Source organism: Narcine bancroftii, chromosome 9 (assembly GCF_036971445.1).
Source record: "Narcine bancroftii isolate sNarBan1 chromosome 9, sNarBan1.hap1, whole genome shotgun sequence".
Lineage (NCBI taxonomy): Eukaryota > Metazoa > Chordata > Chondrichthyes > Torpediniformes > Narcinidae > Narcine > Narcine bancroftii.
The window spans coordinates 70,744,704-70,759,103 of record NC_091477.1 but is presented as its reverse complement, the minus strand read 5'-3'; the positions used below and the strand labels follow the sequence as shown (position 1 = coordinate 70,759,103).

Sequence of the window (14,400 nt, the reverse complement as noted above, 5' to 3'; positions counted from 1 at the left end):
CAAATTAACATTTGGATCAATGATCACATGGTGTTGCAAACCAGTATACTTGAGAGAAGTAAGGGTAGTGGAGCAGGCTTTCAGTCACAACAGTTAAACTTCCAAGAGGGCGCTCTATAATTTTGCCCACAATTTGGTTTACTTTATTGCACATCAGGACTTGTGACCTGGAGCATCTCTATGTCTCGAGATGGTGTAGGGTTTATCAGTTCTGGTAACCACTGGCAGACTGCACACTGATCACTTGGGTCCACTATTGATCGACATTCAGCTGTACCTCGCATTGCTCCACGGGCTCGTCCTCTCCCTCCTGGGTCACGGCCTCTTACATTCTCCTCTGCTTGATCAAAACCCTCATCGCCCATGAAGTCATCTGTGTTCATGAAAGCATCTCTCCCTCGTGGGCCACAGCCATCATGCCGAGTTCCCCCTCGAATCGGTCGGAACCTTGGGATTCAAAGAAATCTTGTCTTGTTTATGGTTCTCAATTATTTCACCGACTGAACCAGTTACAATGTTTCGTATCTCACTACAACCACAAATTGCTTAAAGGTTTCAAATCTCTTTAGAAAAGAAGCCATGACCATCAAAAAATACTCCGATCCAGCACAGATCTGATTCCAGACGTCCAGTTGGTAGGCAGGCTAGAGCTGTACATGTCACAACCAACACCATCCCAGCCACAGAAACAATTACTCATGTCCTGCTCACACCAGCCTTACCTAATAAGCACTTTGTTGCTTCAAATAATGCTCAGAAGTGCCACAATATCCCAGCATTACATACTATTGTTTTGGTATTTCACATGAATTGGAGGCCAGTGACGAGTGGATCCACTGCTGTTTGTCATATATATTAACGATCTAGATGATAGGGTGGCAAATTGGATTAGTAAATTTGCAGATAATACAAAGGTTGGTGGTGCAGTGGACAGTGAGGAAGATTATCAAAGTTTAGAGGGTGATATAGGACAGTTAGAAGAGTGGGCTAAAAGATGGCAGATAGAGTTTAATACTGATAAATGTGAGGAGCTACATTTTGGTAGGACTAATCAAAATAGGGCATAAACGTTAAATGGTAGAGATTAAGGAGTGCAGTGGAGGAGTCATGGTATATAATTCCCTGGAAGTTGAATCACATGTGGATAAGGTGGTGAAGAAGGCATTTAGTATGTTGGCTTTCATAAATCAGAGTACAGAACACAGGAGTTGGGATGTTATGTTGAAATTGTATAAGGCATTGGTGAGGTCAAATTTGGAATATTATGTGCAGTTTTGGTTGCCAAATTACAAGAAGGATATAAACAGTACAGAGAAGGTTTACGAGAATGTTGCTGGGGTTTCAAGGTTTGAGTTACAGGGAAAGGTTGAGCAGATTAGGACTTTATACCCTGGACCGTAGAAGGTTGAGGGGTCATTTGATAAAAAGGTCTTCATAATAATAGGGGGGACAATAGAGTCAACGTGGATAGGCTTTTTCCAATGAGAGTGGGGGAGATTCAACAAGACGGCTTGGATTGAGAGTAAAAGAGGAAATGTTTAGGGAAAACATGAGGGGGAATTTCTTCATGCAGAGGGTGGTGGGAGTATGGAATTAACTTCCAGCAGAGGTGGTAGATGTTAATATTCAAGGAAAGATTGGATAGGTATATGGACGGGAAAGGTATGAAGAATTATGGGCCAAAAGCGGGTCAGTGGGACAAGGTGGGAGGTGTTGCTCGGCCTGTTTCCGTGCTGTAAATGGTTATATGTTCTCCCTCAGCTGAACTAGTCAAGATTAAAAGATCACTGAGCATTTTGTCACAAAACAATTATATGGCCGGGTAGATGCACAAGATCTGATCACAAAATAAAATGGTTCACAGGCAAGTAATTGCCTTCAAAAAGCAAGCATGACTCCAACTTTAATTTCCTGAGAAATGGTATTTCTTTTTGAAGGGCTCAAGCCTTTCACGGACACTGCAGGACCTGCTGAGTTTCCCCAGCACTTTTATAAATTTTCTTCACTTGGTGTGCTGTGAATCTTTGTTATTCATAGTGGCCTTTGGATGGGTGCCCAGTCATTTCATTTATCCAAGACTGACATCAATGGATGTTTGGAACCAAGGGGTAAGGTGATAGATTGAAGATCTTCATGCTTGTACTGTGTGGTGGAACAAGCTCAAATGACTTTTGCTGCTATTTACACATTTATTTATAGGTTTGAATGGATCACGAGATAGACAAGAAAAATAGTTTTGGGTCATTGTTTAGTGGTTGAAAGAAGAGCCAGTCTTATTGCGATTAAACAGAAATTCTTCTCATTAGGTCCCACACTCATGTCCTCAGAATGCATTCTCACCTGTCATTTCTCCGCCCTCGAAAACGTGCGTCTTCTGACTCCCTTGGGAATCGCTCATCTAAGGGCTTTCTTCCATCCCAACCCTGATGTGGACCCCGGCCTGGGCCCCTGTGCTCAGGGTCCCCAAAGTCCCGGTACTCCTGATCAGGAGGAAAATCCCGCTGAGGGCCGGGGCCCCTTCTCCAACCCTCTTCATGGGATATGGGGCCCATGCGGTTCTCAAACTCTCGTGGCCTGTGACCAAATCGATCGTCCTTGCGGAAGTCATCGTGGAACTGATCTGGTCCTTCAAAGCGATCGTGGAAGTCCTGTGGCGGGCCCCGTCTCTCTGCAGACCCTCTGTTTTCACGGGGATCCCCCCAGTCCTGGGGTCCCCTGAAAGGAGGTCCCCTCTCGGGGTCGCGCTCTGTGCTGTGATCTCGCCTCATTTCTTGTGGATGGCCCATGTGATGGTTTGGTGGACCGTGAGAGTCACCTGACAAGATAAAATGAATTAATTAAATTCAAACGTACTTGAGGGTGTAGGCTAATTGGGTGTAAATTGTGAGGCATGGACCTGTGGGCCGAAACGGCCTGTTACCGTGCGAAATGTCTAAATTTTTTTAAAAAAACAGATAAACCTCATGGGTACAAAGTCTGTGATCTACCAAATTTGCTTGTCAAACCAAATGCGCAATGTAAACAGTGATGCCTAATCACAATGCCAAATGATTAATACATCAGCAAACAGTGACAACTCCAATTGTATACCTGACATGCAGAATAGTTGTCAGCCTTGTGTGTCAGGAAGCCTCCATCCAACATCCTTCTTCACAAGAAATTTATAGAAGATTCAAAATATTACATGTAATATTACACAAAATTGCCTTTTGCATGCCATCAGGCAAAGAGTCACCATTAGTGTCTCCCGGTGCCCATGTCCTTAAGAAAGAAAGAGAAGCAAAAGAGTCCTTCGGAGACACTGAGTGTCCGTGGATTCACCTCCAGCACTTCCGCAGCCTCTGCAACCACACACTCCTGTTCAATCCAGCGGCAACTCGAGCTCCAGATCCAAAAACTCCAACATGTTAGGAAGCCTTCAGCGCTCAAGGACTGTTGAAAGCGTTTATACCCTCAGCACCCTCTTGAATCCCGGTTCCGGTACCTGGTTCCCATAAGGTAGTCTCCAGCACCCTGTGTGTGTGCCTCAGTCGCTGCGCCATCTTGGGCACAGGCCTGTGGTTGCATGATTTTAGTTTTAAAATACTGTCGACTCCTCTAACAGGCCATTTAACACCTGTACAGAGCCAGTGGCATTAGGGCTGGGTGGTTGAACCCTTTGGAGCAGTGCTGTGTCTCTGCACTAGTACAGCACCTCCGGCAGTGCTGCCATATTCTTTTTAAGTACTTTTTTTTAAATGGCTTTCCTTCATGGGCACTGAGTCTAAATCCTGGAACCGTCTGGCTGACAGCATTGAGGGAGCACTTTCACCAGGACATCTTCTACATGTCAACTCCTGTTGGGAATAAAATGGGTATTAGATTTAAACTTTCACCACTGAGCAATTCTGTGACACCACTATTGTGGCAGAATCTGAGTGACATCAATGAGATTTGGACAAGTGATTAATTAATCATCTTCAAATCTGTTTGTAGCTCCTTCTGCCATTATGTTATACTCTCACCACATAAATGAGACAGATGCACAATAGGTCGAGCAGCTCAAAGCAGAGCACCTTTCTGCTGCAGAAAAATCAGTAACCTCATGATGGGAACTTGTGGCAGTTGGATTGGTATATGTTTCCTTCATCACTTGTTCCAGGCCGAGTCTCAATGATATCACTCAAGGACTCCGCCAGCTTGATCAATAATGATGTCACAGAATTACTCAGTGCTGAAAGTTTAAGCCTATCACCTATTCTGTGCCCCACAGAAAGAGTTGAGCTACCTTCTTGAAATACAGAAGCTGCTCCCTCAAGGCTGTTCTATCACTGTCATCAAGCCATGGAACCAAGCCAGGTTTAACAAGAGTAGTGGGAGTGAATGCCAGCGGCAAAACCAGACATACCCAAGGGAGAGGTGGCAACCTGGTAAAGCTACAACACAGGGATGGTAACAGATGCAGCATGACAGATAGCTACAGTTCCACAACCAACAGGTCAGAGCAAATCTCATGCCATATCAAACTGTGAACAGCACTGAACAAAAGACCAAAACTGGGGCATGTTCACCCTCTCGTCAATTACACTGAGCTCTGTTCAGTTTGCGCTGTGGGAGACCTGATTCATTTAGAGATACAGCACGGTAATAGGCCCTTCCATCCCACAAGCCCGTGCCAACCAATCAGCTTACTAACCTCCATGTTCTATGACCCCTCAAGTCTCACTGAACCTGGAGGAAACTCGCGCAGACACAGGGAGAAGGTACAAACTCCTCATCTAAAACTCTCATACCTTGTATCTATGTATTTTGTCATATCAACTGTGCTAAAAGTTCAATTACTAACACAAACAAAGCTGGAGACAAAGGACAACCTTGTCGAGTTAAACGAGTTAATTTATAAGGTTCTGAGATCTGATCATTTGTCATTACCCTGGCTATTGGTTTATCATATAATGCTTTAATCCAACCAATAAAAGAAGGACCAAACTTAAATTTCTCTAAAACTTTAAATAAAAAGTTTCACTCAACTCTATCAAAAGCCTTTTCTGCATCAAGAGATATCACCATCGGATGGTCAGGGCACTGTCGATATTTATTAATCAAACTAATCACTCGAAGAATATTATCTGAAGCATATCTATTCTTTATGAAACCTGTTTGATCAACATGTATCAACTTAGGTAAAAATTTAGCCAATCGATTCGCTTATACTTTAGCTATTATTTTATAGTCTACATTTAACAAAGAAATTGGTCTATATGAAGACACCTTCAACAGATCTCTATCCTTCTTAGGAATTATAGTAATTAAGGCACTAGAGCATGATTCAGGTAAATCATAATGTTCATTAATCTGTCGTATCACATCTCCAAACACTGTAGATAAATCATCATAAAATACCTTATAAAATTGAACCGAAAACCCATCATCACCAGGTGATTTTCCATTTGGCATTTCCAACATAGCCAATTTAATTTCTAAATCAGTAAAAGAAGCCTTCAGCTCCAATATATCTTCTTCTAATACCGGTAATTTCAACATCAATAAAAAGGAGTCAATCAATCCACTCTCCTGTTTTCCTCAGAAGTATATAATTTCTTATAAAATGAGTAAAACTCATCATTAATCTCATGAGGTTTGTAAGTAACAGTCGAATTTCATCTGACTGCATTAATAACATTTGATACCTGTTCTTTCTTTAACTGCCATGCAAGTACCTTATGTGCTTGCTCACCCCATTCATAATACCATTGTTTAGATCTATTAATCAAGCATTCAAATTGATAAGATTGCAACGTATTGTATTTCAATTTCAATCTAGACAATTCTATTTTCTGTCACATCTCTCTGAAATTCCTTTTCTAATTCATCAATCTGTTTCTCTAATTCAAGGCTCTCAGTCAAATAATTCTTTTTAACCTTAGAGGTATAACTAATAATTTGACCTCTCAAGTAAGCTTTCATAGCCTCCCACAATATAAATTTACTCTGAACGGATATGGATCTTTGTCTGGATATAAAGTTAATTGGAAAAAAAGTGAAATTTTACCGATAGGTGAAGGAGATTATTCAGTTTATTATTAATTTGAAGTGGACTGATCGAATTAAATATTTGGGTATAAATGTGGATGTTGATTATCAATCTTTATATAAATTATGTACTGTTAATGAAAAAGATCAAAGCTGATTTGATTAAGTGGAAGGATCTTCCTATAAATTTAATTGGAAGAATAAATACAATTAAAATTAATATCTTTCCAAGTACACAATATTTGTTTCAGTCAATTCAGTGTTTACTCAATAAGAATTTTTTCCGAGATTTAAATAAAATAGTTAGGGAATTTTTATGGAAGGGTAAATTTCCGAGAGTAGCTTTAATTAAGTTAACTTGGAAATATGCATTAGGAGGATTAAGTTTACCACATTTTCAAAATTATTATGAAGCAGCTCAAATTAAATTTATTAGTTCTTTAATGGATTTGGAACGGCCCCCTAGTTGGGCTAAAATTGAGATGGCGAATATTTTTGAATTTGAAATACATCAATTTTTGTTTCGGTGGAATTTAAATTTATTACAACAATATAATGTGCCTATACTAAAGCATTTAATGAAGTTATGGATGACAATAGGTTCTAAGGGTAAATTATTGACTTTAATACCATTATTTAATAATCAACTTATTCCTTTTTCAATGCATAATCAATGTTTATTACATTGGAAATCTAAAGGTATAAAAAATTTGGGGGATGGTTTTAAAGAAGGTAAATTTTTATCCTTTAATCAAATGAGGGAAGATTTTGGTATTAATGAGAATTCTTTATTCATTTATTATCAACTTCGATCTTTAGCAAAACAAATATTTGGTAGAGATATGACTTTACCTAAATTGACTAAATTTGAATCTTTTCTTGTGAGTGCACCAAAGAAGGGATCTATTTCATTGATGTACCAAATATTACAGGAGAGTGTGGAAAAAAAGGGATGGGATAGATCTAAGATTAAATGGGAAAAGGATATTAATCTTAATTTTTCTGAGGATGACTGGTTAGATATTTGTCATGATCATGTTACTAGATCGATAATGATTATGCAATGGTTAATTACAATTTTTTTACATCAATTGTATTTAACACCTGAAAAGTTTAAAAAAAATGATTTTAGTGAATCAGACTCTTGTTTTAGATGTGGTAATTCGGTTGGAACTTTTTTTCATGCTGTTTGGTTATGTGTACATATACAATCTTTTTGGAAAGCAATTCAATTGGATTTTGGAACATTTGTATAAGATTAAAATACTTCTAGATCCAACAATATTTTTGTTGGGCAAGTTGAAGCCTTTGAAAGATATGGGATTAAGACAAATTTCAGATTGCTTTTGTGTATTTAGCTTTATCTGTTGCAAAAAAATGTATAGCAAGTACATGGAAAAATGCTAATATGATTGATATTAATAGATGGCACAATGAGATGAAAACTTGTTTGGTAATGGAAAAAATCACGTATGTTTTATCAAGGCAATTTGAGTTTTGCAAATTTGACCACCCTTTGATTCCATGGAATAAATCTGTGTCTGCGTGTGTGCCCTGTTGCTCATCTCACCTTTGTTTGGCCCAGGACCTGAAGGGCCTTGATTGGAAGCAGGCAAGCGAACTGGTCCCTGCCCCACCATCATCAACGGTGGCACTTGGTTTGAAGCCTTATGTTAGAAAGAAGATTAGAAATGAGTCAAGTGTGCGGAAAAAGTAAGCAATGAAAACATATATCAGACTGGACAGATTCAGATAACACATTCACTGTAGAGTGAACACTGTCTTATTTAAAATAATCTTATTTTTCACCTTGATCTTTTGTTAAACCCAACTTGATTGAAACAGGTTTATGTGCTTACAGTTTGCACATTTAACTATTCTCGTCAGTAACATTGTGATGAAAGTTCAGGGGAAACATTAACTCTGTTTTTCTCTCCACACATGTTGCCTGATCTGAAGGTACAAATACAGAGTGGGAATCAAGGGCAGAGAGGATCCCACAGAGAAGCCGAAAAGGTAGGTTTTGAGGGGGCATTATTTCAGTATCAGTGGAAATTGGCAATAGAAAGGAAGGTGTCCAACTCCAATTCCCCATGCTCCATTTCACATGCACTAGGAAACAACAGCAAATGTGATACTTTGGTGTAGATGATTAGAACTTTCTTCCTATTGCTGGTCTGAGGAGCTTCTCTCAGTTGGTTTCACCAGGAAGTCATTAGATTTTGCTAATCGCACAAAAATATTCCCTTCAGAATGTCAAAAATTTTTATTCAAGTAAATTGATCATAAAAGGATACTTGTTCATCCTCTTGTTTGGGGTGCAATGCCATTATGCTACTTGGACTCTATAAACCATTGGCACTACAGGAAACAATAAAATACAATAGAGATTCACTCAGGCTCACAGAACAGATTCAGCATGACCTGCTCAGAGTGGTCTGTTGCACTTTCTAAAAGGAGGGAACTACCAGAACCCTCGAGAGTGCAAACAGCTCACTATTTGCAGGTACAGGGAGAGGTTCAATAACATTTAAATCTCAGTAAGGTTGGAATCTAATGTGACTATACACAAGTCAGAACTTGTTTACACCAATCTAATTAGGTGTCCAATGATAAAGATGGATAGCGGGTGCAGTAAGATATGATTCAACAACAGTCAAGTTGAAGCTCTCAGAAACAATTTCTGAGAACGATTATGTATAATGTGGTGTATCTTTGCAAAAATGCATGATTGCAATTGAGAAGTAAATGAAGAATTTCTGTCTCACAGAATTTTTAATATCCTTATTAAAGTTAGTTCAGGTTTTTAAGATGCAAGGAAGCAGAAATGGAAAAGATAAACAAGTCAGACCGCTAATCAGAGATTAATTGTTCAAATTATACATAAATCATGCCTTATTTCATCAATTAATGTTGGGTACATCAAAATTGAAGATAATTGACAACCAAACTGTGCAAGTCTTACAAAAGAATCATTTTTTTAGACAATAATTTTATTACAGTTCTGATAAATATCCCAAAGGACAATGTTAATAACAAAAAATTCTCAAAGTACCTCACAGGAATGTCATCATACTTTTAAGAAATCAGGACAAATGACTAAAATGGCAAATAAACATTTTGAAAGAAGAATGGAATGAAAGGTTACCATTGAAATTCGTCAGAACTGTTGAAATGCAGACACTCAGAGGACATTATTAAGAAAGAGAAGCAGAATATCATGAAAAGAATGGGAATTTTCAGATAGAGCTGAAGTTAGGTGGAAGCTGTTGTCAGTCAATGACCACTGGAGTGATTGGCCTGGATATGGGTCTAGATGGGGCAACAGAATACTGGATATCCTGAAGGGTTAATAAAGGCCAGACAGAAGTGAGTTGAATTATTAAGTCATTATCGCCATTCAACAAGCAACGAAAACTATTTTGTAAATCTTTTTTTCAACAGCAACATTTGTGATGGTGTGATTGTCTGTGCCCCTTCTAACAGCACCAAAGGATCATCCCTCTCATCAGAACTAACATTAATCAGCTAACCTGTAAAGAATCACAGTCATCAAGATGAAACACTCTCATCTTTTCAATGGCCAGTTAATCTAGATTAACAATCCAGATTGAAATATTGAATTTGACTGATTGCAACACACAGATGTATCACAGGAGGCAAAATTTATTTGTTTACCAATTGCAACCCACAGATCTATCACAGGAGGCAAAATGTTGTATTCAAAAATATATATGTGTGCAATGGATAAAGTTAAACTATTCAAAGGCCTACACTAATGGTCCAGAATTAGGAGTTCAAATCCAACAACAGAAGCAGAATTTAAAATTTTATTCACAATAAAAAAACGATCACATTATAAAACCCCATTTAACTCACCACTATCTTTTAAGGAAGAAATGTGACTTCAGATCCCCAGAAATGTTATTGAGGGTCTGAGTAAAGGGAAGGGGTTGAGAAAGGCTGAGTATCTCAAAGACAATTACAGATTGGGAAGAAACAATGGCCTTCCTAACAACAAATAAAGAGCAGTTGACCAGACAGAGAAGTGGTCCACCGAGGAATCCACTCTCAGCCAAGTATTAGCATGTGCAAAACAAAGTTACAGCAGAAGATCCAGAAAGTCTGTCTGCTCAAATGCCTTTCAGAGGGTTCTATACACTTCAAGCATGGGCACCACTGCCAGTGTGAAGCAGCTGGCAGTACTCACCTGTGGGCCAGAATGTTAAGGTTTCAAGCTCCTATACACGTCCTGATTCCATAAAGTGGGCTTGTACTTTACTGCTTTGTCAACTTTATAACAGATGTTACTGTATTTCACAGAGATGAAGCTTATTCTTAGAGTTCATTGAGAACAAGATCTTGAAATGGCATTTTCTGAGATTGATCTTTGTCCAAAACATTACTGCAGCCAGAACAGGTTCCAGCAGGTGAAGCAGTTCCTCTTATTCATTCATTTTAATGCAATATTAGAAGGGCACCACAGTTAGTACAACACTGTGAATTTTCCATTTGTGGTGTCATGTTGGCACTCAAAAAGCCTGCTGTTACTTGCTGTTTAACTGCTAATACAAGTATTCTGCTAATGCTACTTAGTTTCATTTTTCCAAAAACTAAAAGAACCTAAAAATGTCTGGTCCCAAGTGTTTCAGATACAGGGTACTGTCCTGTATTAGGTATCATTACATTAACTCTTTATTCCAAGAATGACCTTAATTTCAACACAGTGGCATGTTCTGAAGTGTGACAATACACCTTCCTACTCTACACAGTGCATTCAAATGTTTAGAAGCACAGGGACTTGGTATTTTTTTTAAAAACACCCTTCTGGCCCATGAGCCTGCGCTCCCTAAATACACCCACGTGACCAATTAACCTACTGACCGTACATCTTTGGAACGTGGGAGGAAATTGAAGCACCTGGAGGAAACCCATGTGATCATGGGGATAATGACCACATGACAGCACTGGATTCGAACCTGGGTCACTAGCACTGTAACAGTGCTGTGCTAAGCTCAATGCTAACTGTGCCGCCTTGCATCTAGACCCAAGCAATTTTTTCATCTCCAACACAAGCCGTTATCTATCCTGCACTTAGCTTCTGCAACAAGTATTCCTTTAGCCTGTTCATGCTGCAAATATTTACTAATTTAAGAGTTAACCCCTGAAATTTAAGAGTGGAAATTTGATTCTCCGGGAGACTGAGAAGATGATTGGAGATTTCAATCTCAAGTCAAAACATAAAAAAGTTGAGCTCACTTGGATTTTCAATTCCTTTGAATCAGTGGTTCTCAACCTTTTTCTTTCCACTCAAATACCACTTTAAGTAATCCCTATGCCATTGGTGCTCTGTGATTAGTAAGGGGTTGCTTAAGGTGGGATGTTAGTGGGAAGGGAAGGTTGAGAATCACTGCTCTAGATCCAATTGTTACGGAAATATTTTGCTTGAGAAAAATTGTTATTGGCCCATTTCCTTTGGAGTTATGAAACCATGCATATAATGAGTCAATTAGGTACAATTAAAACAGTGGTTTTCAAACTTTCTTACCATTTTAAGTAATCCCTTACTAATCACAGAACACCTATGGCATAGGGATTACTTTAGGTGGAATATGAGTGGAAAGAAGAAGTTTGAAAAACACTGCTTTGAATCATGCATAGAAACAGCTTGTGTTGTACAGTGTAACATCTCAGACAGAGAATGGCTCACCTGGTTAAATGGCATTCTAGGCCCATCACCCAGCAATGATGGCTTGGTTGGTTGTTGAAAGGATGAGGCCTGATGAGGAGGCCCTTGTGTGCTTGAAGCACCCTGCTGAGAATGTGGGGGTCCTCCTGGTGCACACTGTGGCCCTTGAGGGCCATGTGCTCCTTGCATGCCCTGGGGTTGTCCTTGCATCCCCTGTGGAGGCCCCTGTACTGCAGGGCCTTGCATTCCTCTTGGACCTGATGGGCCCTGCATTCCTTGTGCCACAGGCAATCCTTGGGGCCCTGGATGCCCTTGAGGTCCTAAACCTTGCTGAACATGGGGTCCTTGTGGCCCAGGGTGATTCTGAGGTCCTGGAAAACTTTGTGATGCATGAGGACCTGGATGGCCTCCTGGGGCTGGATGGGCCCCTGGACCTGGATGGTTCCCAGAGGCTGGATGGCCCCCTTGACCTGGATGAGGCCCTGACCCTGGATGGCCCCCTTGACCTGGATGAGGCCCTGGCCCTGGATGGCCCCCTTGACTTGGATGAGGCCCTGGATGACCCCCTGGTCCTGGGTGAGGCCCTGGTCCTGGATGACCCCCTGGCCCTGGATGGCCCCCTGGCCCTGGATGGCCCCCCAGCCCTGGATGAGCCCCTGGATGAGCCCCCGGCCCTGGATGTCCCCCTTGACCTGGATGAGGCCCTTGACCTGGATGAGGCCCTTGACCTGGATGAGGCCCTGGCCCTGGATGAGGCCCTGGCCCTGGATGAGGCCCTGGCCCTGGATGAGGCCCTGGCCCTGGATGAGGCCCTGGCCCTGGATGAGGCCCTGGCCCTGGATGAGCCCCTGGCCCTGGATGAGCCCCTGGCCCTGGATGAGCCCCTGGCCCTGGATGAGCCCCTGGCCCTGGATGAGCCCCTGGCCCTGGATGAGCCCCTGGCCCTGGATGAGCCCCTGGCCCTGGATGAGCCCCTGGACCTGGATGAGCCCCTGGACCTGGATGAGCCCCTGGACCATGAATTCCTTGTGGTCCTGCATGTACTTGGGATCCCATTAATCCTTGTGACCCAACAGGGCCTTGCATTAGTGGGGGAACTTGAGGACCCATTTGTCCTGGAGGTGCCGGTGCTCTGAAATTGCCTTGTGGTCCTGAATGTCCAAGAGGCATGTTCATCTGCATCTGTTGAGGTGGATGTGCCTGCTGAAATCCTTGTGGACCCTGTGGAATAAATCCTTGTCCTGGAAATGCCTGTGGTGCCAAGGAAGGACCTTGCTGCTGCTGTTCTGCCTGTTTCTGTGCCATCCTCTCAATCTTCAGTTGCTGTGTAGACAGAATAAGAACAAAACATGTAAGTTTTTTGTTCCCACTTAGTACTGTATCACAGTTCAAAAAAGAAATCTGAGGAATAATTTAGTTTGTTGTGCATGTATTTGAAGGTTAGATTGTGTCTCCTCATTGCAGAAAGTATGTAGATGTTTTAGAGTGGTTGCAGAGATTAACCTGGACTATGGAACATGTCATATGAAGCAAGGTTGACAGAGCTGGGACTTTTCTCTTTGCAGCAATAAAGGATGAGAGTCATAAAAGATTATGAGGGGCTTTGAAAGGGTGGACAGCCAGCCACTTTTTCCTGAGACAATAATAACAAATACCACAGGACATCTGTTTAAGGTGATTGGAGAAAAGTTTAGGCAAGAGCTAGGTTTTGTATAAGCAGAGTGTCGGGTGCCTGGAATGCATTGCCTAGGGTGGTGGTGGAGGCTGGTACAATAGGGACATTCAGAAGACTCTTAGATAGGTATATGGCTGTATGAAAAATGGAGGGTTTTAGGTGTGAGGTAGGGAAAAATTTAATTGTTGTGGAGTATGTTTGCACAAGTTGGCACAACATCAGGGATTGAAGAGCCTGTATTGTGTTGTTGTTTGAACTCAAAATGCTATTAGGGGATTATTAAACAATATTATTTTTCTTCAGATTCCAACCACATCACATTCTATTATATCTGCCATTATTTTATAGTGAAAACAATCTAAACAGTAACAGGAAATTGGTTTTGTGCCTCCAATAACAAGAATGTAATCATTGAAATGAATCTATAATAAAGAAAGGATTTTGGCAGTGACGTGAGACACCAACCATTTTGCCTGTTCTGACTTTGCTCAGGTAATACCATCCAAAAATAAATACCATTCTATTATCAATAACATAATAGGGTGTGGTAGATAGAGGGGAACAGGTCAATGTTGAATATTTGAATTTCCAGAAGGCATTTGATAAGGTCCCACGCAAGAGACTTATCAAAGATACAGCTGAATGGAGTTGGGGGAAATATATTGGCATGGATTGAGGATAGGTTAACTGACAGGAGGCAGAGAGTCGGGATAAATGGGTGATTTTCTGATTGGCAGACAGTGGGAAGCCACAGGGGTCGGTGTTGGGCCCGCAGCTGTTCACCATTTACATTGATGATCTGGATAAGATGATACTAAATTGAGTAGAAAAGCAAATTGTACAGAGGATGTGGAGAGGCTGCAGAAGGATATAGTTAAGTTAGGTGAGTCGGCAAAGATCTGGCAGATGTTAGTAAATGTGAGGTCATCCACTTTGGTAGGAAAAATAGAAGAGCAGATTATTTAAATGGTGAAAAACTGCAGCATGCTGTAGTGCAAAAGGACTTGGGAGTGGTTGTACATGA

The 14,400-nt window shown here is 40.9% G+C and overlaps 1 protein-coding gene across 2 annotated transcripts in view; it reads right to left on the bottom strand.

Annotated features, from left to right (window-relative positions):
• The window catches only part of wdr33 (WD repeat domain 33), a 127,147-nt gene that overhangs the window by 4,121 nt on the left and 108,626 nt on the right, over positions 1–14,400 (bottom strand). The window contains exons 16-19 of one of the 2 annotated variants that reach the window (XM_069896389.1): positions 11,723–13,024; positions 7,583–7,679; positions 2,341–2,815; positions 278–447 (exon numbers count right to left, since the gene is read on the bottom strand). In XM_069896389.1, the coding sequence (XP_069752490.1) occupies positions 278–447; positions 2,341–2,815; positions 7,583–7,679; positions 11,723–13,024 (2,044 nt within the window). Of the gene's footprint in view, positions 1–277; positions 448–680; positions 864–2,340; positions 2,816–7,582; positions 7,680–11,722; positions 13,025–14,400 lie in introns of those variants that run through there. The other variant, XM_069896390.1, reaches the window with a different exon arrangement.